This window comes from Trypanosoma brucei, chromosome 11 (assembly GCF_000210295.1).
Source record: "Trypanosoma brucei gambiense DAL972 chromosome 11, complete sequence".
Lineage (NCBI taxonomy): Eukaryota > Euglenozoa > Kinetoplastea > Trypanosomatida > Trypanosomatidae > Trypanosoma > Trypanosoma brucei.
Window position 1 is genome coordinate 3,351,059 of NC_026744.1, and position 25,451 is coordinate 3,376,509.

The window sequence follows — 25,451 nt, forward strand, 5'->3', positions numbered from 1 at the left end:
GGAATGGGTGCTAATAATAAGTGAAATGTCATTTTCTTTTGCCATCGCTACGGCCGTATCTGGCACTTTTTGCTTGTTTTATACATCAACGTTAACTGTAACTATACGCATGCCTGTGCATACACTGTTGGGTTTAGCCTCGGTTTGTTCGTTTGTTCTTGCAGAGTGTGACTTCCCCCCCCCCCAAAAAAAAAAAAAGTGTGTCTTCTCTTCTTTTTTCTTTTGTTTTGTTTTTCATTTGGTATGAATTGCTACTAGCCCTAGTACTGATCACAGCAGCTGAGGACGGCGAAACTACCCTTCATATTGGTTCCCAGTGGCTGACAAAATGGAATCGTTCGGCCCTCTTGCGGTCGTTTCGGCCACTATTCTTTCTGTAATCGCTGTTTTTTATATCGGTATCATGGGGCCTTCACGTTACCACCGTAACGGCGTTGTTGGGTGGTTATACCGAGGCATGGTGAAGCTCCCACATGCGTGCGTCAGTTGCTGTTGTTGCCGTAGTGGAACCAGCGGTGGGTTATTCAGCTGCTTCATGAAAACCCGGTGTGGTCGTTGTTTCCACTACCTTATGAATGAGCGTCATTGGGGTTTAGTTATTCTCTACATCATCCTCGTATGGCCTGTGGAGATTGCGTATTTGGCACTGGTTGCCATGCGACTCAAGGCATCACTTCTCTCCAAAATGGTTAGTTGGGGGCTTGTCCTTTTCTCTGAAGTTGTTTACTTCGCTGCCGTCTTTTCAGACCCGGGGACTGTCACATCGCGGTCGGAAAAGGACGCTCAAAAGCGTGCATTTGCCACAGCTGGTGGAGCAAAGCCACAGATGAAAAAGGGTCATGAAGCAACAAGAAAGGGCGAGGAGCGAATGCAATATCGGAAGTTTTTACTTTCCCCTCGTGCAGAAGAGGAGCAGGGTCAGCGCTACGTTGTGGATGGGATCCTTTACGGAAAGGATAGCACCCGCGGTTGTGGAGTTGAGTGCCCCACCTGTAATGTCCCCCGCCCCAGCCGTAGCAAACACTGTCGGATGTGTAACCGCTGTGTTCGGCGCTATGATCATCATTGCCCGTGGATAAACAACGACGTGGCGGAGGGTAACCACCGTTGGTTCTTGCTGTTTCTCCTAATACACATCATCGAATGTATATGGGGACTCTGGGATTTGTACACAATGGTGGTGCAGTTTCTAACAGCGCAAGGTTTGTGGGTGTCGGCCATCAGGTTCGCTAACGGATACACATACCGCATAACAAATATCCATCGCCTCTTTGCAATCGCAACGATGCATCCTTTGGTGCTCTTCTTGATTATTTTTGCCGCTCCCATCACTGTTGTTCTAGCGGTTTTTTGGCTGCAGCAAATGTCATTTGTGGTGTCAAACGTTACCATCAACGACATGAACAAAATAGACACAACAATAGACTTTATCACCACTTTGCCTACAGCGACAGATGTGTACGAGGAGGCGCAAAACGTGCGTTCCGTGCTTGAAAATGTCGCAGCGCGACCACCCCGACGGCTGAGGGCGCTGAAAAGGCCATCGGCAGAGGCGATTGTTGTGGGAAGCAAAAAGGATAAGGCATACCGTAAAGAGGTGAGTAAGATGCTGATGAGCGACCTAAAGGGGTTGTTTAACCGTGGGGTATGGAATAATCTGAAGGAGGTGATGTTTCCCTACAGTTGAATTTATTCTTTTTGTGTGCGCCTCATTGGTGCTTCTGAGTGGTGAACCGGGTACTTTTCACTGGCACTTCTCGCCTTTCCGATCCCAGCATGGGGGGGGGGGAGGAAAACGAGAAGAAATACAGTCAACAAGTCCCTTCAATCTCTTTTCTGTTGTTTAAGCAAAGGGGAGAAGGGGAAGGTCGGTGCGCGGAGTGGAGAAGGGCATGGAAAGAAGCATATTTAATAATGGAATAAATAGAGATATAATTTGCGTGGGTCCCACGATGTGCTGTTGTTTTCACACTGTAGCTGTTGTGTCCAGTAACTTTGGATGTTCTTTTCATCTACGCGTCATACGCATGGAGCTAACAGAAACGTAAGCGTGGGGCGGGAGAAGGCTCTTGAAGGAAGCACAGGGGTGCCGCCCATGTGCTTTCCGATGTGTCATGAAGCTGACGCACATTTGAATTCTCGGTTTTTTCTCTCGCCTTTCTGTTTCTTTTTTCTTTTTTAATCAATCCACCCGTCAAGATCCCTCTCATTGTTTCTTCTGCGGTTATGCTCCGTCCCCTCACTCTCATCTCGTTCGTTAGCACCTCACCCTTCCACGTGTTTTACGCCGAGGATCTTATACATAATCCACCACACCCCAAAACCATTCGAGAAATGTTATCACCCTGCCGTTTCATCCATGCTGGTGTCGTCCGATCGTTCGCTTCTGGAACGGGGAAACACTTGGTTATTTGGTGTACGTAACGAAAAATAGCGTTCAAAAAAAAAAAGAAGAGGAGGATTGTTATGTGGGGTTCTCAATCTTTGACTGGTTGCGCGTATGCAGTCTTGCGCGCGCGGCCGCACTCCTTTATGTACGTGGGGTCTCGTTTTGTATTGCACGGGAACATAAGAAACAACTGTAAAGTGATTACTACGCACAGTTAAATGGCTCGACATTGTCTTGCACGCACACCGTTGTTTTATTTCACTTATTATACTGTTTGCACTAAAGGGAGGCAGAAAGGCCTCGGCAAAGGGATCAGGTAAAAGGTATGAAAACCGAGGTGGAGACCAAGACTAAGACAACAGACGTGACAGAGGCTGCCTCACAGCATGCACGAGGGAGCACTACTGGGAATGGTTTTATTTCCCCACTGGAAGCCTCTCAGTGCTACCGCGCTGTGTGTGGTCCTTGCCACTTTGAAAACAGCGGGTGTCAGTCACATTCTACGTTGGCTGCAGCGATCGCCCACCCGGCCACAACTCAAATTCTTCAGGAGCTGATTCTATTTGCGTTTACGCCAGGGAGGCATTCCGGCGGCCCCCAGCAAATGGGAATGGTCAACTCAGTCATAGCGCGTAAGCCGTTTGGAGTGCCGCCCGAACACGCTCTAACGTGGTTAGATATAAAAAGGTCGCTTTTGTTCTGTGGCGTAAAGCAGCACCGCTGTCCCAAAGCGCTAAGGCTGCTGTGGGGGAGCCTCCTTGCTCTTTGCTGTAACTGCTCACAACATACCATCGATGAGAAAAAGGTGCCGGAGGGGACCACTTTGGACGATGGCAGTAGTATTCAGTGTAGTAGTCACTTTCCCGCCGCAGAAATTGCGATATTGGTCCGGCACGAAGATTTTCGTTGGGTCGCGCAATTACTGGCAACTGGCGAAAGTTTGGGGAGCTGCACCGTCGCGAGGGGAAAAGCGGTTCCCCTTGAGGACTTTGTGTCTACCATCGTTGATTTGCAGCATCACATAACTTCAACCGTGGCCGAAAGTTACCAGGTGCCACGCTCACAAACAAAATATGTTCTAATTGTCGATGCAGACAGCTTCCACTGCTGCATCAAGAGGTTTCTCGCACAGGAATTACGGGGAGAACACATTACTCTCTCCCCACTCCCCCGGTGGAATGGAGCGCAGGCCATTGTCCAGCAGCGCCGCGCGCTTGTTGTATTCTGCGGTGGAACGAGTGGCTGCGGAAAGAGTACGCTATCCAGTCTCATTTCAACTCACCTGAGTATTTCCACGACTATTTCAACAGACACTATCCGACAAGCGCTTCGCCGGACGCTGCCAGGTGGCGAGTTCCCGGAACTCTTCACGTCTACATATGCCGTTCATTCAAACCCGGTAGCATCTCTTGAAGGCGGTGGGAATGCGTGTAACGGCAACCTTGACGGGGATGGACCTGAGCACGTTATCGCAGCGTATGAGAAACAGTGCGCGACGGTTCTTCCGGTGCTTGATCGCACACTGGAAAAGTTTGTTTCGCGCTATCAGACAGTGGTCGTTGAGGGTGTTCATTTGTTGCCGGATTACATGCATCGCAAGATGGTTGAGTTGCAAACACGGGGAGTGCTGTGCGTTTCCTTTCTAGTGTACATAAAGAAAAGGGAACGACATCTTGAGCGGTTCTGTACACGGGCCAAGTCCATGAGCCTCTCGCCGACGCGCAACAAATATGTGTCGAATTTCGAGAACATCCGAGTAATTCAGCAGCATCTACTCGAGCAGGCGGCACGTCTTGACGTGAACCTTATAAACAACACGAATGTTGACAAGTCTCTAATGATGGTTCATACGCGTCTGTTAGACAGAGTGCATCATTTCAATGTCGCCCCGGGGTTTCAGCAGCACGTGGGTGTCGGTGAAGAAACTTCCACTGCAAGAGCCCAAGTCGGTACCAATTCAGGTATCGACCGCCGGGACGATGAAACAGAAGTAACTAGTGCCGCACACCTCTACAATATGCCTTATTCGAACGTTAGCGGCAAACACATGCTTGCTTTGCTTCTGCATCGGCGAAACGAGAAAAAGCACCGAATGCATAACAGTCTGTTTTCTCGTTGCCACTGTTGTGAGCGCAACTCCTTGGTCACACAGGTTAGGCGGTCCCGATCAGCAGAATCTCTTACAACACTGAAACTTAGTTCACTTCAAGTGTGTACAGACGAATGGGACGGACGAGATAACTCACTTCTTGTGCCACATAAACAAAGTGAGGAACCGACAACCAATTCCAGTGAATGTGGATGTATCACCAACGCCATGGTCGCTGGGACTTCCCTTATCGGAATAGACTGTCAGAATAGGAACACTGATGCAGATGATGCAAATGTTGATGATTACCACAACCCTACGTCAATGCAAGCCCTTGAGGCAGCACACACAACCCGAAGCATGCGGTCGTCAAGCGCCTTCACGCACTTCGCTCCGATTTCTCCGTCGGTGCGCTCAGCGAGCGCGGATACGGAGCGCCTCGGGGGAAGGATGTGCAAGCGGAGCCGTGGGTGGGCTGCAATTCAATTGTCCATCTCCAATAGGGCGGAGCAGGGAAGGAATGAAAACGATGAGGAGATGAAGTCTCTATGGGGAGACAACTTCTCCAGCGAAACGCCATCCCTCACTTGCTGTTGAGATTATAAACTCGCGGGGTCTGTTTGGAGCTATTTTGTTATTATTATTATTATTGTTATTTGCATTCTATCCCTATATTGGAAGTTGGGGCGCGAAGGTTGCATAGTAGCAAAGACGAAGACGGATACGTAAAAGAAGGTGGGGACTTTAGAAACCGTGCGATGATTATCAGCTTAGCACATTGCACAAGTGCCATTCACAACGGCTAGTAAGTGCAGGGTTAGTTGGTTTGAACCCACTAAGTCACTCATTTTATCGATTTGATGAAACGACTATGTAAGTACTTCTGCTGCTGCTGCCGCTGTATCATTGTCATTGTTTCTGTTGTTGGAGATTGCAAAGTGTGAAACCCCTTTTTGGCCATTTTATTCCGTGGCGTGTCCCGTGTGATTGCAATGGTGTGGGGGAACTGTTGCACTTGTGCTTCAGGGTGGGCAGACACGCAGAATTAAAACCTCCTCTAAGACGAAGTTGCCCTTGCTTTTTTAAGGAGGGAAAGGAGAGCGAAAAAAGAACGGTTCACGAAAACACACAGTCCCCTCCCCCGAGGTCTTTAATTACCATTTTCTATCCCGGTTCTCCTTCGTTTCATTCTGCGAGCTTCTGCACAAATATGTGAATGATGTGTTCTGTATGTCATTTTGTCATTTTTTGCCCTCCACTTCATCATTATGGTTACCCTTGGACAAGGTGATTTAGCGACTACCAAAGTGGTGTGAAACATGTTCGACTTGATGGCAGACGCGTGTGCCGCTTACATGGAGGACAGCGAACCGACAAAAGCCAGGATTGAAAAAAACACAGAGGGCGAAGGGAGGGAGAGGAAGGGAAGAACCTCCCAATGTCCTAAAGAGCGGTGTGTGCGCCCAAAAAATAACTTGGCGCAGGGTGACAAAGAATTCAAGGAACACAAACAGCGGGTGATGTCGAACCTTTCAAGCAACATGTGCGACCATAGTCCAAAAGGTGGGGTTGATCGTAAGTGCCTAAAAGTGATGGAGTTACTAAACAATCACCAGGATTATGTCACAGTCAGCAGTTGTAGTGGTCGCATCGCCCTCTTCCATAGCACCCCCATCCTGGAGACACTTCATGATTCTGTGAATGGCAGCTCCAGTACAAAAAGCGCAGCGGTTGTGGGGAAGCGGGGGAGCAAAGATGCCTTGGGGTGGCTTGTGGTTAAACATGGTGAGCTAACGGAGGAAGAGATAAACCAAATTGTGAAAGGTCTCTGCGGAGACGAGGCCGAGGATAGTTCCAACACCCACAGCTCACCACAGGTGCGTGAGGTGGCGGAAAGAAAGTTCAACGGAGATGAGGATGAGTTGGACGGTGTTTGGATGCAAACTGGGGTCCTGGCACCAATTCCACTTCCCTCGTTTGGCACTGTTACACTTAAGATGGAACCTTTCGTGATGCATGTGGCGTGCCGAACGATGGAGAGCGGGAAGCGGTTACTGACAGCTGCAGCAACCGAAGCCGGTTTCCGAAACAGTGGGGTGACGCCACCGGGGAAGCGAGTCGTTTGCGCCATCCGAAATGCAACGGGGGTTGGGTTGGATATACCTCTGGTTGTTGACGGGGTGAACTATGCACGAGGTCAACATTCCTATGTGCGTCGTTTGCTGTTGTTGGCAAACGAAAAGATGCGCAACAACGATTTGAGACGGCACAGGTTGGAGGTGGGGGTTGCTGCGTTCCTCGAGAGAGGGCATGAAACACCGCAGTGTAGTCATGAGGAGCGTATGCGGCTGCCACCACCGTGTGTTCTCGGCAAACACCCCGATGCGTAGGATTGGAGGGAAGGGCTGCATTCGATGACTGTTGGGTGTCATACCCCTCTTTAAGGTGTCATCTGTTAATGTCTTCGTTCTGGCACGCACTTGTGCCTTCCACAAGGGTAGTGAACCATCATAGTTTCTCCCTCCCTATCTCTTTTTGGTCTTTCTACCCCATCGTCCTTTCGCCAAATGTGTTCTGCGGGCGTAGGGAACCCCAGCAGTAGAAACAGGGATCGACGACAAGAGTAGGTGCACAACAGAAGGGTGTCAAATATGGCCGCAACAAACTCACCCACAGAAGAGGAAGTTGTTATGCGCTACCAGCAGCTCCGTCAAGAGTGCCTCGCCATGGACTCACGCATCTCCGAACTGGAGAACGAGCTGCATGAGCACCAGTTGGTGGCGGATACTCTCAAGCCACTGAACGGTGATCGCCGGTGTCATCGCCTTGTGGGTGGGGCGCTCATTGAACGCACAGTTGCAGATATATTACCCGAGCTTGTGGAAAATATTAAGGGTATCGAGGAGGCGTTAGCGCAGCTGAACAAGATGCTGACAGAAAAGCAAGCAGCGATGGACGAATACGCGAGGAAGCATGGTGTGACCGTAGCCCAGCGGCAGGGTCAGACCCCCGCTGGTGGAGGTGGCGCCAATAGCGATGAAGGGGAAAAGAAGCCGATGGGCGCAGACAGCAGGGGTGTTCTGGTATGAGTGGTGTCCAGGGAAAGAGGTCGGCGGTGAGTCGTATAGAGTTGCGTCTGCATTTACGTGACAAATGCATATATCATTCGAGAACCCACACATATACGCGTGCCGGCGAAGGGTTTGAGCGAAAAGAGAGGGATGGGCTGCCGACGGAGGCCGGCGAGAAGGTGCCTGTGTGGCGACCCCCTGACGGGTTCCCATCGCCGGTGACTTGGTCGGGGAGGAGCTCTCTTTCCTGTGGTTTGAAAAAAAAAAAAAGAAGTAATAATAATAGTAGGTAATGGGTCCATACGCTAAGGGAGGTGCTCCCCTCCTCTTGTTCTTTTTTTCTTTAAACGGCCAATGGCAACTGTCGAGAGTGCAACCTTTGTTGTTGCTGTTGTTTCTTTGGCTGATGCGTGTTTCCACGATCAACTCTTCACATTAGCGCCTACGCACATTTGTACATGACGCGTTTTTTTTTCCCCCTTCTGCCTGCTCACATTTCCCCTCCCCTTTTATCTAGGCTTTGGAAATATGCAGGTTAGCGACGGCAATCCTGCCATGCCTCCACTGAGCGTCATCAAATGGTGGTATGAAAAAGATGATGAGCAACGGCGGGCCTTTCTAGCGGCGGATAATATTTCTGAAAAGGTGCAACAAAACATTCGCGCAGTCGAGTGCTTTGCCGAACAGCACAGTTATTACATTATGTGCGAGACAAAGTTAGCGATACGACCCCTTCCCCCACTCTCACCGCAACCAAATCAACCGCGCTCTCGTGCATGGCTCGGTGATGTCGCTTCAGTGTGGTTACCATGTCCCGTACATGCCATCATGGATTACGGCGGGAGGTATCAGACGACAGAGCAGAGGGAGGCGCGCCGCAAAGAGGCGGAGCGGCTCATTAGCATTATATACTCACGAACAGCTTCTGTACTGCATAGCTACTGCGGGGCCCAACAGGAAACGCAGAAGCATGCCAATGGTAAAGACAATTCATCGGAGGCGTGGAGGTCCCGCTCGGCTCGCATTCTCGTCGATGTGTTAGTTGAAGCGTCCGTTGCGGCACTGTGCCGGTTGGGTCTCACCGACGAGTTGGAGGCCATAGAAAAACAAAAATCGAGTAGGAACGAAGCGGCGCTGGAGGCGCGTGAGGCGCCGCTATTCGCTGAAACCCCCAAACCAGTTGGGGCATGTCGTGCTGAGGCGTGGGGATGTTTAGGTTTGTGGGAGATTTTGCAGTCGAGAGTAGGAGACGTATCGGAGCTGGTGACACTTTTTTCCACCTCGGTTGCTGCAGCGTCGGGTGCGAAGCGTCCGCGGGTAGACGAGTCGAACAGCAGCCCTCCCGAAGGCACTACAGCAGCGGCAAAGCCGAACCAATGGAAAGTTCTTCGTGAAGTGTTTTGCTCGCTGGTGCCCGGTACGGATTCGACACACGGCGAGCACGACTCCACTGATGATAATAACAGTAAGAGCCTATCGCTAATTCCTTGCCGTAAGGCTCAACGTATAACTATTACCGCAGCAGACGTGCGTTGTGGTATTGCGAAGGTGTTGAAGAAACACCGACCGGTGAAGCCTTTATAAGAAGACAAAAAGAGATTTATTTCAATAAGCGGATAGGGGAAGGCTACAGCGCCCATACCTTCATCCCCGTATGGGGAAATAAAGGATATACACGAGTTATGGAGCAAGGCATCTTTTCTTTATTAACCCTTTGTTATTTAAGGGGACCCCCTCCCCTTATCCTCCCATAGGCTTCGGAATAGTGGACACAAGCAGGGTTGCGATGCCTTGACGCAATGGACTTTGATTTTTGTAGACACCTTAAAGGGAAGGCATTGCTTCGGAGAGGAGCAGCCGAAGATTAAAGTAAAGTGAATAAGGCCACTAAGTGTTTGTGTGTTTATCTGTGGTTGGAGTGGAGTGGAGTGGATCAACTTACTAACGGTTATCATGAGTGAAACGTGTTGGTAACTGCCATACCCGGAGCACGTGTCATTAATGATTGTATTGGGTGCAATATGCTGTGGGGTAAATTTGAGTGGGGAATTCGTTGCCGCCTCAACAGGAGATGTGGCTTTTGAGGAACAAGTGGCGCAAGGCCCAGGCCGCCGGGCGACTTCTTTCCCGCGGTTGTACAACAGAAAAGAAAAAAAAAAAAAAAAGAGGCTCGATTTGTTCGATTGTTTTGTGTGTAATGGGTGTCGTTCACAGCTAAGTGATCACACAACGACCGCTCTCTGCGTCTCTACCTACACATACAAAAGGCAAAAGATACGATAGCAGGCGTGAAGAATCACTACCGGCATGCACTTAACCTTAGGTGTGTTAACGGAGGATGAAGATGCCCGCACTGCCCTCAGTGAAGCTGTAGAAAACCAATGTCTGCCCCGATTTGAAAACAACGATGGTCCCCTTTTGGATGTTTGGTTAGGTGAACGAAAACTATTTGGTCTCGTCGAGCGTGTCGCGCCGAATAACTTTCTGCAAGTTACCTCTGAGAATGGAGGCACTGCAAAAGGCGAAAGCACTTGTGCGGATGATCCGCACGATATGCGCGTGACAGACAACGTTTCATTTGTTATTCGCCTTTCATCGGTGCCACATACGTCCCTTCAACCTGGCTTTACTGCGGAAGATGCCTTTGTGAACTGCACGCGCATTGTCATGGCTTATTCGGCACAACTGGAGCGCGGTGCGTCGGCGGAACTCGTAGGCTCCGACGCAAGCGCTGAGTACATGCGCTTCAAAGAAAAATGAAGGGGAATGCCCCCGCTTGTGCGCATAAATGCGGGGCCAAATTATTCAACTTTCTTATTCATGGTCGTAACAACCCCTTAATGATCGCACCTGTGAGGGCGCAGCGACCATATGCCACTGCCAACACTGCCCCAATCCCTTCTTCGTAACATTTTTTTTTCTGTGGTTTTTCCAATGCCGCTTTATGCCTCCCGTAAACCAAGGCTGAAGGGAGATGCATAATTCCAATGGAGGGTTGCGCATCAGCGCATCCACCGCAGACCCTCAGTCACCCAAGCCTCAAGAACAGAAAGACTCCATACACCTCTGGTCGTGGGAACTGTTCGTGGATGCAAAAAGGAAGCGTTTCAAGCCTTCGGCGGTAACGGTACCCATCTCCTTTTATCTCCATTACGTAATTCAATCGTTGCATTTCCCTTTGCTGCCGCATGTTGAAAGCCGCTCTGTTGATGAACACCACTGGCGAGAGAGCTATGGAGTCGGCAGATACACTCACTTGTCATCCCCATAACATTTAGTGGTGCCAGTTAAACCCCGCGTATCACAAAAAACCCTCTTTCCGAGTGTCAATGTCCGACGGCAACCCAACACAGCATAGCAGGGTTTCGGCCGCCTTACTCTGATGCCAACATGACCGTGAGAAACTGTAGCAACGGCGCAGGCGTCACGCCCTGTGAGACTAGGAGCCCACAACCCACCTTTGAACTTCGGTATTAGAACCGAGGACTTCGGCCACGTCAACAAGACAACAAACGCAAGCAACCCCCCCCCCCGCATTCCACAACCTGATGGACCCTCATTGACCTTATGAGCGAAGGGACACTCATCGGTGGCGGTTGGTACTCGGTAGTGAAAAGGAGGGGTTTAAAGGGAGGGATAATCGGCCCTCAAACTTCTAAGTTTTTTTTACTCATCTTGAGCGAAGCCCACATAACACCCGGTGTTCATTTAACACAGCGTGGAAAGCTATGGCGCCCGGACGGCTGCACCAGGGTTCTTTTGCTCGTCCCATACAAATTACTCCTTTACCAAATCTGCACCGTCCCAAGTTGGTTTCCTCCAGACCTTCCTGGTGATGCCGGCCACCTCAACGTGGTGCCACTCTCGTCCGGTATCCCGTCTTATTGAGGGGAGCCAAGTGCCTGCAGCGTCTTGCTGGGACACCGTTTTTCACTTGTCGGTCCCTGGGCACGTGGCAGTGTGCCATCAGGAGTATCATCCGCATTGAGATGCTGCTGTCCAGTTATCGTGTTAGGAGGCTTATTGCCCCACCTGCCGCATGCCGTGCACTGGCAGATCTAAGACAAAAGAAAAATAATATATGGCGAGATGGTTTAAAGAAGAGACTCTCAGCCACATCTACTGGTAAGAACCAAATCGAGGCGCTTCACGGTGGTGGCCGGTAGTGGCACCAGTGGGGGAGAACTTCCGTGAAAGCACGATGAAAATTCTAAAAGAAAAAAGGGAATGAGAGATATTCAATAAGGATTTGGAATGCGTTTTGGTCTCGTGTATCTGTGAGGTTCGTTTTTTGTAGGTGTTTTTTTTTTTTACCGACTTAAGAAGGACGGCCGACACGTTCAATGTGATTTAAGCACCTTTAATGAGACTGGCGTCGGTTCTCCGCGTAACTGAAACGGAATGCAACTGGTTGAATAAGATGAACTATAGAGGGATGTGCAAAAGGTGGAGGCACTGGTACGGCGCAATGTGTGAAGACGGCATAATGACCCTACGCCCAAAAATATCGACAAAGTCAGAAACTGTGCTTGACGACGGTTGGGGTGAACGGGTTTGGAAGCCTCGAGGAAGTCACAAGATCGCTTGCAAGGGCAGGCAACTCTCAGGATGCAAAACCGTGTACGGCAGAGGCGTGCCAAAATATCATCTCCAGAAAACCAGAACACACATGCGGATGGAGTACCAAGGCCCGCTGGTGGTGACCGCGAGTCTGCCGAAAGCGGCAAACCGGTTAAACGAGATGTGACCGACTTGAGAACCAGCGCACCTCCGCCAAATCAAGGGAACGAGGAAGATGGCGAACAGGCTGATCATGTCAACACGGACCAACTCCAGGAAGGACGAGAAAAGAGGACGGAAGATACGGCCACTGGAGGCGAGGGGTTCAAGGGGGGGAAAATAGCATAGCAAACCGATATGAACTGGAAAGCGCTCCGTTTTTCGCTGTATTAAGGCTCACGAACAAATTAACAGTGTGAAAAAGAGTTGCGAGCTTCGCCCAAGACGTAACCCCGGGGGGGGGTGGAGGTTGCACCGCAGGTAAGTCCAAGGACAGCGCGAATGCAGCGTGGGAAGCAGTGGGGAGCTCGTAACGGCCCCAAAGCCCCAGAAAATACCAAGATCAAAGTTAATACTTGCCGCCCCACCCGAAAGTGCATGGACTAAAGATGCCCGGCAGTCCAAACCATGGTAATTCCAGGAGGTCGCTATGGCAAAGGTGTATGCATTAGACATAGGGCGGGCAAGTCACCAGGCTGTGTGGGAAAAGGCTTTCGTGCGCCGCGCAGATGATGTCCAGTTGGAGGGCGGAATACAATTATTTGGGAAATCAGACTGAGAAAGGTGGCGAAATAGTAATTACAAAAAAAAAAAAACATCGACGGGAAGCACAACGGCGTGGGAGGATAACACCCAACATTTGGGGCACCAGGCTGAAGAGGTCCATGCCGACGGTGCACTCGGCTTTTCGACCAAAAAAAGAACGAAACCTGGTGTGGACGTAAAAGGGTTGGGGTTAGGGGGGAGGGGATGCCGTGCAGCGAAAATTCCGCTCCCCAAAGGGGCTATTACCTCAAACAAGTTCCTAACAATAGGGACGGTGATATACTGTCTTTCGGCACAAAAGTGTTTATCAACATCCGAAAAAATGCGCACTAACAAAAAATATATATCTCTTGTGCCATTTGAATTATTGATGCGTCGAAGTTGAGAGAGATGGCAGCCGTCTTGGGGATTGCTTTTGAGCGTAATCAGAATTGGAGGTGCGCATTTCTTTGAACCTGTGTCTTTTCCTTTAACTGTTAATAGCAAGATGGAGGGTTTGCGTGGGTGGTGGTGCATCCTATTTGTCGTAACAATCTCTCAAGCTGGTGAAGCACAAGAAAAACCAATTAACCGGGACGAGTTCGAAGCCCTGTGCCGGTTTATAAATCTCGCGGGAGACAGTGAGACACCAACGAAGGTTGAGAAAAATGTCAAGCGAACAGTGAAGAAAATTCTAGCCGAAAGTGGGGTGGCCGATAGCGGGAAAAAGGAACTCGAAGATCTGCAAAAGCAAGCAGAGAAGTATCGAGAGGAAAACATGTCATTTTGGGAAACAGTAGGGATGGGGGAGATAAATAGGAGCTTGACGGACGCACTCTACGGGGAGAACCACAACGCCGTTGTTAAAGCACAAGGGAGTAGAGACCCCATCTGCGGCGCCAGAGAGGCGGACGCGGGTACGGAGGCAGGAAAGTCACTGGCGATCGACTTATTTTGCCTATGTTCCACATCGCCAGAACTTCACAACTTTCAGCAGATTTGCTGCGCCGACTGTCGAGGTGGAGCAAACGACCACCCCTGGATTCCTTCGGAAGATGGGAACCAGAGATGGAAGTTCCTTGCGCAAAAATGTGGAGAAACTAATCAAGGTGGAAAGCTCTCAACAGACTCCATTGAGAAGTCAGCCGAATTCTTTTTGAAAACATTGAAAAATCCCTTAGACTCAAGAGCGGAGGCACGCCGCACAGTGCTAGGAAGCACCAACGGCGATGTTAGCATTAATTGCAACGGTTGGAAAACTTCGGGAAACGGACGGTGCGTCAAATACGATCCAAACCACTTAAATGATGGGATCCTGTCAATACCATGGTACGTAAAATTGGCGAAGGCAGCGACCCGAATGGATAAATTAATGGAAGCTGAAAAAACGTTGCGTGAGATTCTGGAAAATGTGGAGAAGTTGGAACGAAAGCAAGTCGCAATACCACCCAAACCTGCTGACGAGGGTAATGCCGTCCCGAGCGTCTCAAAAGACGTCGTAGAAAACAACAATGAAAATTCCGGCGTAAGTAATAATCGTGAGAAAAGAGAAAGCAAAGGTGAACTCAACGAAGAGAAATCACCAGGGAGTGAAAAGTCGCCGGAGGAAGTCGACTGTGACGGCTGTAAACCCGAAGAAGGGTGTGAGGAGGGAAAGTGTGAAAGCGAAAATGGGAGACACGACTCTGAAGGCACAAAAAGGCCACCTGTAAAGAGCCATTCTGCAACAATAATCGGTGGTTCGTTGAAGTTTTTTTTGCTTTTGGGATAAAGAGTTCTCCGTAAGCTTCAAAAGAATAAAAAGGTGGTGAAGGACACAACTCCAGTCACACAAGCGTAAAAATATTAACCACTGTACCATTCCTGAGTTGTGTGATGGGAAATGAGTTCGTCAACCCAAAGTTTGGAACAAAAATGGCCAACTATCGGGGAGGAGGGAGGCAGCGGGTACCACTGAACCATCTCCCTAGTCGCGGTGGTTCCCAGAATATTTTTTTGACGCGTAATGCGTAAGCCCTATATTATCACCGGAACTGAAAATTTGCTCGAAATATATTGATATTTTTGTTTTAAAGTGCAACGGAAACGAAACACGACAAGTACGTATTTTTATGAACGTCTAAAAGTTTATCAACTTCTCACATGCAAATTTACTCCCGAAAACAACTATATATAAAATGAAAGTAATTGCAAATGCGCGAAGAATTTTCTTCTCCTGTCACCAATCACCGCCCCAAAGCGCCCGTTTAGTCCGTGGGAAAAGGGAGGAAACGTCCTTGCAAAAATAAAAAAACGCCGTGTTGAGACGGTATGAAATACAAGGGTGGAGAAAGACCGCGTCCGTCCGCTAAACATCACCCGTTATTGCGGATTGCGTGTGACACTCTCAGGAAATGTTTTCGTGTCGGGAATGGGAACGCAGAACAACAACAGCACAGTTTCACATCCCCTGTCTTCTTTAAACGCCCGTATTATGTCAAAAAAAAAAAAAAAGACAGTACAACTGGAGCGCCGATACGCGTGACGTCAGGGGTAACTCTGTCTCTCTGTTTCGCGTAATCTTATCTTATTAGTGCCATCCGATCCGTGCCAGCAAGCCGCAACACTCATGTTGATGGAATAACTCCGCCGCCGGCACACCGCCTTCTAAGAACCCGAAAAGGCGGTTTGGAAAATGGATGGTGGGACGTTCCGCTCGAAGGTTATTTTATCAACAGCTGCAGCCCGGCAAACTTAACATGGCGTTGAATTAACGATAGCTGAGAAACTGCGCGACACTCTTCTCGAAACCAACGGACCGCTTCTTTCAGTCCCCTTCGTGTCATTTCATGAAACCCGTCTTGTCCAGATCCCCTCTCGGAATTTCACTGCTCTCCGTCGAAACAGATGGCGCGAAGCGATCAGAAGCCGGTGGTGGGATTCGGCCACACATCCGCCAAACCTGCCGATGTGATTCGAGTCTCGTTGGGAGGGGGAAGTCACATTATGCAGGTGGATTTGACCTTATATATCACATTTTTCCTTCCCTTTCCTCACTGATGCTAGCACAGGGGGAACGTGGAGAAAAATGGGGAAATAATGGTGTGTACAAAGCTTATTTCCTTGCTTCAGACGAAGGAAGCGGGGGCCCGCGCAGAAGCTTACATGAAAGACGTCCCTGTCAGAACTGCTGGTGTTTCCAAAGGGAGGGAAAAGACAGACTAGTGAGGCACCCTCCGCCTGTAACGGCACAGTTTGGGAAATCTTTAAAAAAACTCCCCCAGAGGGGGGAGGGGGAAGAAATATAGAGGGCCACACCCCCTGCCTCTGATACAACATCGTTTCGTCATGACTCCTCCACATGTATGTGTTACACCTTTCATCAGCCTCACGGCGTTTCCAGCAGGGCGCATATTTACATCCGTGGGGAGAAGCCCAGAAGAATACGATCCATATTTATTGGTTTAACGAACTTGGGAGTAGGCGAACCCGTTTGAGCAGACGTCCCATTTGGATGGGGTCTGGGCGACCGACCTCTCAACAACTCAAACCCGGGCTTGCAGTTCGGCGACCTCGTACCTTGAAACTCTGGGGGCGACGATCCCAGCGATAGTTCGGTTGCGCGCCGGCGCAGGTTTCCAACCCCGTCCCGCAGCCCGGTACCTGTTTTCCTCAAACCTCCCACGCTACGCCCCTTTGAACCACAGTTGGTCAGGCTACCGGAAAGCGCGCTTGACGTGTGTCTGCGGTTTCCAGGGGATTTACCCACTCCCAACGTGTTGGTTGCCCTCATTGCGGAAGTCCACGCCGGCCCCGTGGCGAGGGAGTTGTACCGCTCTCTTTTTGTTGCTGGTCGAGCTGGAGCGCTCCACCCACGGCTCCGAGATGCCACACGCCCTAATGGAGGGGACACTTGTCGGTAGGAGCTCCCGACACCACTGGCAGCAGAAACACCGCGATACCCCATGGGGGCAGCGCTCTTCATACGAAGCATGCCAAACCGCTGCTGGACAGACGTCTGGCTACGACCGCCACCTCTGCGCGCATTCATTTCCGTTTCCATCATCTTTCGCTTTGCCTGATGCGCGGACGCGAGAGCATACAGCCTTTCCCACGGTCCGCTTCCATCTTGGCGCCGTGAGGCAGCAACACTACGTCTAACAACATTCCCCCGAGAAACTTTGGGTGCAGGGGGGGCGGTCGTGCTTCGTGGCTTGGCTGCGCGGCTCCACAAGCTGCGCCCACGGTTCGTTGGCCTCGTTGAAAAGGAGTTTTTTGGTTTGTAGAGTGCTGTTGGCATTCTCGGTTGTGACAAGGCTTTGCGCCGTGGGTTCCAAACAGGCCTACGAGGGGCGCTCTCCTTGAATGGCCCCTTGTTGTTACGATATTCCTCCAACTCCCGCCGAACGCGTTTCCATAAGTCCTCAAGGGACACATCCTCCCGATCGTCCACATCTCCCCTTGCATTCTTGTTCAACAATCCCCTCGAAGGGGTGGCTCTATTTCCCACATTTCCGCGCGCCAGCAGCCGGTTACGACCAGCTGCACCGCTATTCTTCCCCACGGTTGGCTTGTTACGTTTGACATCATGGGTGCGACTGCGCCCCAACCCACTTGCCATTTCAAAGAGCTCCTGTAATTTTTCGTGAGACTGTTGCAAAACTGAACTCTGATCCATCCCTCCGGACATGGCGGGTTCGTAGAATGGAGTCGCCGTGGGTACCTTCGCAATACTGCCGCCGTGAAGGAGGTCATGCCCTTGTTCCAACAATTCCTCCAAGCGCGCCATGGGCCCACCGAGTTCATTGAGGTCCCTTCCCTCAACCCGACCCGCCACTTCAAGCGGGTGGCTACTGCCCGTGGACGGAGAAGTATCAAAGGAATCACCACACATGATGCCCCCCCCCCACGTATATGCAGTCAACTAATTATAGGTAAATATACACAAACGAGAGTACACAGATGCGTGTTGCAAGTGCAATACACTCTTGATGAAGTCCACCTCCCAGCGTTACGCTACACGATTTCCTTTCTGTTTTTCCTTATCTTCTTTTTTCTTTTGCTGTCCAGTCCTCGATTTCTGACTTCCCGCCAAATGTGCTCACGGAGCAACAGTGAGTTCCAAGGATCACGGAGGTAGACCACGAAAGGAAATATATATTTATATATATACGGCACCACTTAGGTGTTAATCTCCCGTACGCTTACTGAGACCACAACCGTGAGTTTCAACAGGTCCGACACACAACAAACCGAACAAAATTTTCTTTTCTATACTTTGCCGATAATTCTCTCCCGCGCCCTCTCGCTGCAGGAAAAGAAACTGCTGAGTGCCCCTTCACTTTACCTTTACACGTACGCACACTCAAACTTCAAATTCCGCCGAGCGTTTATTTTTGATGCTGCTTTGTGGGTGTGACAGGTAGGGTAAAGGGTACAAAACCTACGGCAACAGTAATGATAATAATAACAATAAATAACTGTGAAAATGACGAAACGAACGCAACAAAAGGGTTGAAGCACAGCAAGCACCAAGTCGAGGGCCCACTTGCTTCCAACTAATGCGGTGGTAAAAACAAAATATACGCTCCCTCTTTCCTTTCTCCCCGTCCCCGGCCTGGCACTTCAACCAGTCAATTATCTCTCTCCAATTCAATGGAACTCTCTACGTGCCCACCCTCGTTCGTCCCCTTTACGGGTCTGCGTGCAGCTTTCGTATCCGGTTGAATTTTCGTGGACTCCAAACAGCAGGTCAAGTGTTCGTACCAAATATTCCCCTTATAATATATTTATATATATATATATTCCCTTTTTTCTTTTGTACACCGCTGACGGCGTTACTGGTGGATGGCAGGAAGAGCGAGTGGCACCGCCCCCTCACTGATTCCCCGCCGTTGCCTCTATGTTCTATTGCTTTTCCTCCCTTTATTTATCTTCTCTTGTTTTCTTTTGAATATGAAAATACCAATTACTCGTGATGCTACAGCCACTGTTAGGTGAAAGAAAGGTTTGCCCTTGCCTCCTTCTTTCCTCCTTCCTGTTCCCTTTTTTTCTTCTTTTTTTCCCCCCTTCCTATAGGTGACAAGTTAATTTTTTTAAAAAAAAATAAGTAAATATGTAAACAATGCCTTCAACTTTTTGATTTGTTTGGTTCTTCTTTTTAAAAAAAAAAAAAAGATTATTCTTTGGAGGGGGTTAACCCGCTGAAGTGGTTGGAAAGGCAGCAAGAATTTGCACTCAAGGCCACAAGCGTAATGGGATCATGCAAATTCATGTGAACACTTAAATCGTCATAAAGGCAGTTGGGGGCCAAACAAAAACACGCAGGCACTTCTAGGCATGAATATATTTTAAATACATAAACACAAACACGCCATTAAAAATGGAATGCACACGAAACACACAATGCGGTTAACATTTTACAAGAGGAAACTGACGGGAAAAAAAAACGCAAATTGCACGTCACAAACCTGCAGCAGGGGCCGCACATTCTTAACACGATGGTTGCAAAATGCTCACACCTACATCAGGTAGTCATAATATGACTGCGGTGGTGAGGTCGCAGTTGAGGCCATATTATTTTTTAACACGCAACGTGGCAACGCTGCCCCCACACTTGTGCCGCAACTTGTGAAATAAGAGGAACACAAGAGATGGTAACAAAAAAAAAAAAACACTCAGCACTATAATCAAAAAAACGCACCAAAGAAGCAGAAAAAAGAAAAATTATAAAAATAAAGTAAACAACACAGCACGAAACGAAGTAGGAAGGTACATCTGCGTACATTACGAATTTTATGCACATACGGATATCGACCTGACGGTAAACATTAGTTCAATCCAAAACACAACCCTTAGAATTCCGATGGCATGTACCTTTATTGTAACCTCAGAAGCGAGGCGTATATTAACCCGGTTTGTGGCAACAAGCGGCGAGACCGAAGCGGCAGTAATCATTCAACTCCGCTCGGATGCGGTTGCGCAAGGCGGTGAGCGAAATATTCATGCGGTCGTCCACAATATCAAAAGCTGCATTCGAAGGCCTCCCCGCTTTGGGTTTGGGACCCGAAACCGCCGATGAGGTCGAGCGGTGATGACTACTTTTCCCTGATGTCGCACTAAACCCCTTTAATGAAGTGGTACCCGTTGGAGAAGGCGAGTTCCCGCCATTAAATCCACTAACTGAATTTGTTTCACCCCACGCAAGCCGCACCGACCGGTAACCGCAAAGGAGAGTCATTGATTCATTCAACAAATTCTCCACACGATCCATAGAAGTGCGAATCCGATCAAACTCCGCCATGCACGGGGAGGGAAATGCCACCCGCAACGGAGTCCCGCCACCATGAAGGCAGCTCATTGTGGAATTGCACACACTAAAACCAGACACAGCAACCTCAAGCAAAGTAAACAAAATTGAAATTGAGGAAGGAAAAAAAAAAAAGAAGCTTGCAACTCCTCGCTTAAATGAGCCACCACCACCACCACCACCACCACCACCTTCCAAACCCTAGAAGCTCCAGTCACACGAAGCGATGCCTTCACACGAGCCAATAAATATTCTATAGCGTATGAACAGACGAAACGGAGGAACTAAAACTAATAATAAAAATAAAAACAGAAACGCTCTTCCACAAGGGGAAATATCCCAACCCGGGGGGAAAAAAAAAACGCTTCGGAGTGCTACTTGAGCCACGTCCCCGCCCCCTTCTTTCCTTCCCTTTGCCTTTTTAATTGGTTATTTCCCCTTTCTTTCCACCTTTTTTTTTTTGAAAGATTGAAATTACTATTTGTATTAACCCTTGAAATCTACAGACGCCTGTACGACAGAAAGAAAAAAAAAGATGATGGTTGGGGGAATGAAAAACTTTACAACAAACTTATAGTGAGTTTCACTGCCTTCTTTTTTTTATTATTATTTCCCGCACGCGCACTTCTTTGGTTTCGTTTTTATTTCGTTTTCCTTCCTTTTGTTTATAATTACGCGTCTTTGACGGGGTGCGTTTCAGTGGCAGCAACTTCCCTCTGCCACTGAAACGCAGTACAGGCGCTGCTGAACTAATGCAAAAAAAAAAGAAAAAGAGCAAGCCTTATAAATGAAGGATTACGAAATAAAACAAAACCAAAGAAGTGAAGCAGTTAGGAATGAGAAGGTAGCAAGACGGGATCCTGCAGAAGTGCTGGAAAAGAGTGGAATCACAAATAATAACAGCACACACACACACACACACACGGAGAGAGAGAGTAATTTGTGGAAGGTAGAGAAAACAAAAAGAAAGCACCGCATAGCACAACCCTGGGTTCGGTGACGTCCTTGTCATGCAAGCAAACAAGAATATATAAATAAGTATATGGTCGGTTACGGCACCTCGTAATTCATTCCCCACATCTTCACTTCTTTTTTATTTCCTCCCCTTCCATTTGATTCGGCTTTATTTGACCAGCAGGAAGCACGTCTCTCTCTCTCTCACTCAACAACAGTTGGACATTCATTTTTTCTCTATGTGTTTTGCGCTCAAAAAAAAAACTCTATGTGCGCGCATGGGTTTCACCCGCCGCAAAATCCATCGTCGCTCCAGCAACAAGCATATGGGTGGGTGAGCATTTAAACTCCACAGTGGTGCAGCATGCCCAAAAAATTAAAAAAAAAACGACGAGAATGTTTTTAACCTAATGGAGAAATGTGCAGTAGAAACTAGACTCATATCATCGAACCAACATTCTGATGAAGCTTCACACACGACACAAACCCGTATTTTCTTTTACGGTGTCGGTCCGCATGTGGCACTCGTTGTTGTAGCGGTGATGCAGCTCCTCCGCCTTTTTATGAACCTCCTCCAGAGACTCGTCAGCAGTCGTGTTCAAATTCCCCAGCACATAATACAGCGCCGGATCAATCATAAAGGCTTCAGAAGAAATTTTACCGCTTCCGAAGCTGCGGCAGTAGCGGTGGAATGCAAGAGATGTATAAAACCCTTTGGTACTGGGACACAACACCGCACTCTCAGAGTTGTCCCTCCTTGAATGTTCTGGTTGGCAACGTAAATCGACCCTAGTGGAATCCCCACGACCGGAAAACATAAATTCCCGCACCCGCTGCCACTCATGTTGGCGCTCACATCGCTCATTCCATGCCGTAACCCCGCGAAGGGTACCGCTACGAGTTAGATTCGACACAAGGTTCATTTTCCAACTTTTAGAAGCAGCCGCTGCAGAGACTGCGTCGGGTACATTACCGCTCGGAACTACGGCGTCATATCGCCTGGGCACGCTGTCAAACCCCACCAATGATCTATCATCTCCAATATCCTCCTCTTTTCCCGCAAGGCTGCGGGTGGCCCGGCTGCGACGACGCGAAACCGATTTTCCCGATGCGCTGGACTGCAACCGTCGCAGTGCCCCAAGTCTGGTAGGGGCACGCTCCAAAGCTATGCGACTCTCCCATTCATCATCTGTTGCCCTCAAAAGCGCCTCCGTCCCAACGTCTTCCACATTAGTTAACCGCGCCAGCCTCTGAATCACAGCAGTTTTGCCATAACCAGACAATGGACTCACAGCGGGCTCATGATTATATGAGTGTGTGGAATCGTGCGCACGCTCATGTTGTTGCTGCCGATGCCTGCGCAGCAATTGCATGGCAAGCGAGCTCGCCTCCCCATACATGCCGCCACTCAGTGAAACAGCGGATTGCATTGATGACAATTGTGAAGGGCCCTCGGTAACGGTGGTATTGGCCCAATGTCGACGCAGTACCCGACGGTAAACACAGCAGGTGCGTCTCATCAAAAAAAAAAAATAGTGAGGGGAGTCTGTTGATGGAGAGAAGAGCAAAAACAAACAAGAAAAAAAAGGTAACAGAAATAAAAGTAACAGGAAAATCGACTGACAGAGAGCATCAGAGTAACCTGCAGACGAAAACGCGGGAAGACCGCTGCACGTGGTAGCAGAGAAGGGGGCGCGATCTTTACTCCCGACATGAACTGAAAGAACCTTCGTATCTGTGCCTGCATGAACCTGTTGCAATAAAATGATGCATACAGACGCAGTTCGTGGATGCGACGTGTGCCTTCACGTACGGGCGAGAACCCATTTCCCAAAGCTTACTGCCTTCCCGTTGCATCACCACGACGGTGGCCTCCCCATTGTTGGGGTTTCTGCTTCTTGGGGCAGTCACGGACCTCATGCCCCTCTTCTCCACAGAAAAAGCAGCACTTCCGCGCGGCACGTCCATCGCTCTGGAAGTACAACTGTTCTCCAGGTTCCTGGAGAGCCATCAGCAACCGCCGGAGCAAACCACTTTGCATACCCGGACAGTTAGGTGACAGATGCCCCGGATCAAAGCAACGGTAACATGTGGCATTTTTGTTGAAAGATGGATCGTCTGCCCGCTCGATCAGCATCCGCTGCCGCAGCCGCTCACTAACGTCATTACGGTTGTAAAGCTGCTGTACGGGGTGGCCCGAAGCACACTTCGGCCCCAACGGACAAAATCCTGTGAGGTAAAAGACACACGGTGGGCGGAAGACGTGCCGCAGCCGGCACTTGGGACCTAATGGACAAAAACCTCGGCGGTAAGCGGCGCATTCCGGCTGCCGCTCCACCTGCACGACGTGCTGGAATGGACACTCCGGATTGGAACATTCACCGAGACGCTGATAAAAGGCACAAGCAGGGACATAACGATCGTCGTATTCATGCAAATATACACAATTTTCACCGTTCACGCAGGCGCCGCGAAGCCAATGCTTGCAGACCTCCAAACGCATGGACTTAAATTGGGAGAGAACATGCCGCTCAGGGCACGCCGCACCGTTTCGACACTTGCCATGTTGGAACGGCTGACAAATTTCAGACCGCTTCGCCGTAGCGGGGGCCTCGACTGGAAGGGTATCCTCGAAGGCAAGTGACGTGTGGGCAGCGTTGTCAGTAAACATGACGAACCACCGTAACTGAATAAGGGTGATGCAGGGGATAATCAAGTGGTACCCCCTCCTGCTGCTTCCACCCTTTACCCTCTGCTACAAACTACTACTTTCGCTCAGGTGGAAAAGAGGAAAGGGTTGAAGGAAGAAACAATGCACAGTCCACGCGCACTGTCCACTCAACAGCAGCCACATGCGAAAGAGATGGAGAAATAAGCAACAGCGAGTTTAGAGGTGGGAATGTGAGAAATTAACGGAGGTTGTTCGAGCCTCCGCTGCGCAACTCTTTGCAGTTCCAGAGAAGTGAGTTCACAAACAGCGGCCAGCCGTGGTAGCGGGCAAACAGGAAGCGAATTAAAAAAAGAGCGAAAAAGCCAGATAATAGCAGAAGCACCCTCTACAACCACTTAAACGATGCCGGAAGCACACAACCGAACTCCACAAGCCCTCTGTTCTTTTTAAGAATGCACGACGATAAAAATCATTCCCTTACAGTCGGTTTAGTGGGTTGATCAAACGCTGCCGGAGCACTGCAAAGGAAATAGCGGCAGAAAAATTCCTCCAGCTCCAAATCCGCAAGAGCATCGGCACCGTCCTTAACCCCACCGGATGAATCCCCGCAAGGGACTTTCACCCCATCACATCCGCACATCACCTGAACTGCGCTGCGGAGAGTCTCCGCAGACAACACTTCAACATGCACCTCATCTGTCGTTTGGCAACCGCCCATGCCGGAAGCACCACTGCTGTTAACGCCGTTTATTGCACAATCAAATGCACCTCGATAACGAAGCAGCCCACACTGACCCTCAAGTGGGCGGTCTCGGACCTCGAGGTATCGTATGATGTTTGATCGGAGGTAACACTGCATGCGTCTCATTGTCGTGCTGGCGAAAGACCAGACGCCATCCTCGCAGTTTGCAACAAAATCTAACCGCTTCAACAACTCATCCAACACCCTATCCAGCAACCGCCAATTTGGCAAACATCGCGGCGACTCCGCAATCCGGATACAACATATGTTCCTCACGACAAACATCAGCGTCTCACTCCCCGCCTTTCCCGTCATTTCGACAGACCCCTCCTGCAGTAGCGCTGCACAGCCCAGCTTCGCCCAATACAACATACAGTGGTGGTACACCAATGCGGGCATAACTGATACCATCTCGAAGGACTTCTGACCACCTGGGAATGGCAAAAGGCCACTTTCAAACCATTTCTGGGCGTCGGCACCGTTGCGGCCGTGCAAAGACAAAATTGTCATGGAGGCCTCTTGCCAGTCACGCTGCACCGCAACCGACGAAGCCGCTAATGTGTGCCGCTCGATCAATTTGTATGCGCTGTCAACATTGCCGTGCAGAAACACTAGGCGCCTGGCGGTGGCCAGAACGTTTGCATGTGGATCGTGGTGCCGTGGCCGCAGCCGGTCGTCCTCTACACAAGGCAAGAACGCCAGCCTTCACTCCTTCTCTTACCTCCGCTAGGCCACACTAAATATGTTCGTCACTACGTCCTTAATGCAGTAAGCTGTCAAAAACGGCGACCACTCACTTTCAGATTTTCCTTCACGGTGCTGCGATTACCTATGCTTGACGTAGACGAGTCCGAGTAAAAAGAAACTGGTACCAGCACACCTGAGGTCACCCCCCCCCCCACAACCGCAGGAGTTCGTCAAAAAAGCGTAAAGGTAGAGCAAG

General features: G+C 49.7%; 15 protein-coding genes across 15 annotated transcripts; 10 read left to right on the forward strand and 5 right to left on the reverse strand.

The window, feature by feature from the left end:
• Positions 1-328: 328 nt before the first annotated feature.
• TbgDal_XI14110 (Zinc finger DHHC domain containing transmembrane protein, putative) lies at positions 329-1,687 on the forward strand (the record flags this gene model as incomplete). Its single annotated transcript, XM_011782254.1, has 1 exon — positions 329-1,687. One exon carries the CDS (start codon positions 329-331, stop codon positions 1,685-1,687), a length of 1,359 nt encoding a protein of 452 aa, XP_011780556.1.
• Positions 1,688-2,714: 1,027 nt separating this feature from the next.
• TbgDal_XI14120 (hypothetical protein, conserved) lies at positions 2,715-5,075 on the forward strand (the record flags this gene model as incomplete). Its single annotated transcript, XM_011782255.1, has 1 exon — positions 2,715-5,075. One exon carries the CDS (start codon positions 2,715-2,717, stop codon positions 5,073-5,075), a length of 2,361 nt encoding a protein of 786 aa, XP_011780557.1.
• Positions 5,076-5,797: 722 nt separating this feature from the next.
• On the forward strand, positions 5,798-6,868 carry TbgDal_XI14130 (hypothetical protein, conserved; the record flags this gene model as incomplete). The annotated part of the gene is made up of 1 exon (XM_011782256.1): positions 5,798-6,868. The coding sequence occupies one exon, from the start codon at positions 5,798-5,800 to the stop codon at positions 6,866-6,868; it is 1,071 nt and encodes a 356-aa protein (XP_011780558.1).
• Positions 6,869-7,129: 261 nt separating this feature from the next.
• TbgDal_XI14140 (prefoldin subunit 2, putative) lies at positions 7,130-7,567 on the forward strand (the record flags this gene model as incomplete). The annotated part of the gene is made up of 1 exon (XM_011782257.1): positions 7,130-7,567. The coding sequence occupies one exon, from the start codon at positions 7,130-7,132 to the stop codon at positions 7,565-7,567; it is 438 nt and encodes a 145-aa protein (XP_011780559.1).
• A 510-nt stretch (positions 7,568-8,077) lies between these two features.
• On the forward strand, positions 8,078-9,133 carry TbgDal_XI14150 (hypothetical protein, conserved; the record flags this gene model as incomplete). The annotated part of the gene is made up of 1 exon (XM_011782258.1): positions 8,078-9,133. The coding sequence occupies one exon, from the start codon at positions 8,078-8,080 to the stop codon at positions 9,131-9,133; it is 1,056 nt and encodes a 351-aa protein (XP_011780560.1).
• Positions 9,134-9,856: 723 nt separating this feature from the next.
• On the forward strand, positions 9,857-10,309 carry TbgDal_XI14160 (hypothetical protein, conserved; the record flags this gene model as incomplete). Its single annotated transcript, XM_011782259.1, has 1 exon — positions 9,857-10,309. The coding sequence occupies one exon, from the start codon at positions 9,857-9,859 to the stop codon at positions 10,307-10,309; it is 453 nt and encodes a 150-aa protein (XP_011780561.1).
• Positions 10,310-11,116: 807 nt separating this feature from the next.
• On the forward strand, positions 11,117-11,437 carry TbgDal_XI14170 (hypothetical protein, unlikely; the record flags this gene model as incomplete). Its single annotated transcript, XM_011782260.1, has 1 exon — positions 11,117-11,437. One exon carries the CDS (start codon positions 11,117-11,119, stop codon positions 11,435-11,437), a length of 321 nt encoding a protein of 106 aa, XP_011780562.1.
• A 475-nt stretch (positions 11,438-11,912) lies between these two features.
• Positions 11,913-12,296, forward strand: TbgDal_XI14180 (hypothetical protein, unlikely; the record flags this gene model as incomplete). The annotated part of the gene is made up of 1 exon (XM_011782261.1): positions 11,913-12,296. The coding sequence occupies one exon, from the start codon at positions 11,913-11,915 to the stop codon at positions 12,294-12,296; it is 384 nt and encodes a 127-aa protein (XP_011780563.1).
• Positions 12,297-13,361: 1,065 nt separating this feature from the next.
• On the forward strand, positions 13,362-14,624 carry TbgDal_XI14190 (variant surface glycoprotein (VSG)-related,putative; the record flags this gene model as incomplete). The annotated part of the gene is made up of 1 exon (XM_011782262.1): positions 13,362-14,624. The coding sequence occupies one exon, from the start codon at positions 13,362-13,364 to the stop codon at positions 14,622-14,624; it is 1,263 nt and encodes a 420-aa protein (XP_011780564.1).
• A 1,057-nt stretch (positions 14,625-15,681) lies between these two features.
• TbgDal_XI14200 (hypothetical protein, unlikely) lies at positions 15,682-16,140 on the forward strand (the record flags this gene model as incomplete). The annotated part of the gene is made up of 1 exon (XM_011782263.1): positions 15,682-16,140. The coding sequence occupies one exon, from the start codon at positions 15,682-15,684 to the stop codon at positions 16,138-16,140; it is 459 nt and encodes a 152-aa protein (XP_011780565.1).
• Positions 16,141-16,247: 107 nt separating this feature from the next.
• Positions 16,248-17,726, reverse strand: TbgDal_XI14210 (hypothetical protein, conserved; the record flags this gene model as incomplete). The annotated part of the gene is made up of 1 exon (XM_011782264.1): positions 16,248-17,726. The coding sequence occupies one exon, from the start codon at positions 17,724-17,726 to the stop codon at positions 16,248-16,250; it is 1,479 nt and encodes a 492-aa protein (XP_011780566.1).
• Positions 17,727-19,739: 2,013 nt separating this feature from the next.
• On the reverse strand, positions 19,740-20,192 carry TbgDal_XI14220 (T. brucei spp.-specific protein; the record flags this gene model as incomplete). Its single annotated transcript, XM_011782265.1, has 1 exon — positions 19,740-20,192. One exon carries the CDS (start codon positions 20,190-20,192, stop codon positions 19,740-19,742), a length of 453 nt encoding a protein of 150 aa, XP_011780567.1.
• A 1,373-nt stretch (positions 20,193-21,565) lies between these two features.
• On the reverse strand, positions 21,566-22,615 carry TbgDal_XI14230 (hypothetical protein, conserved; the record flags this gene model as incomplete). Its single annotated transcript, XM_011782266.1, has 1 exon — positions 21,566-22,615. One exon carries the CDS (start codon positions 22,613-22,615, stop codon positions 21,566-21,568), a length of 1,050 nt encoding a protein of 349 aa, XP_011780568.1.
• Positions 22,616-22,932: 317 nt separating this feature from the next.
• Positions 22,933-23,766, reverse strand: TbgDal_XI14240 (CPSF 30 kDa subunit; the record flags this gene model as incomplete). The annotated part of the gene is made up of 1 exon (XM_011782267.1): positions 22,933-23,766. The coding sequence occupies one exon, from the start codon at positions 23,764-23,766 to the stop codon at positions 22,933-22,935; it is 834 nt and encodes a 277-aa protein (XP_011780569.1).
• Positions 23,767-24,235: 469 nt separating this feature from the next.
• TbgDal_XI14250 (hypothetical protein, conserved) lies at positions 24,236-25,018 on the reverse strand (the record flags this gene model as incomplete). Its single annotated transcript, XM_011782268.1, has 1 exon — positions 24,236-25,018. The coding sequence occupies one exon, from the start codon at positions 25,016-25,018 to the stop codon at positions 24,236-24,238; it is 783 nt and encodes a 260-aa protein (XP_011780570.1).
• Between the last annotated feature and the right edge of the window lie 433 nt (positions 25,019-25,451).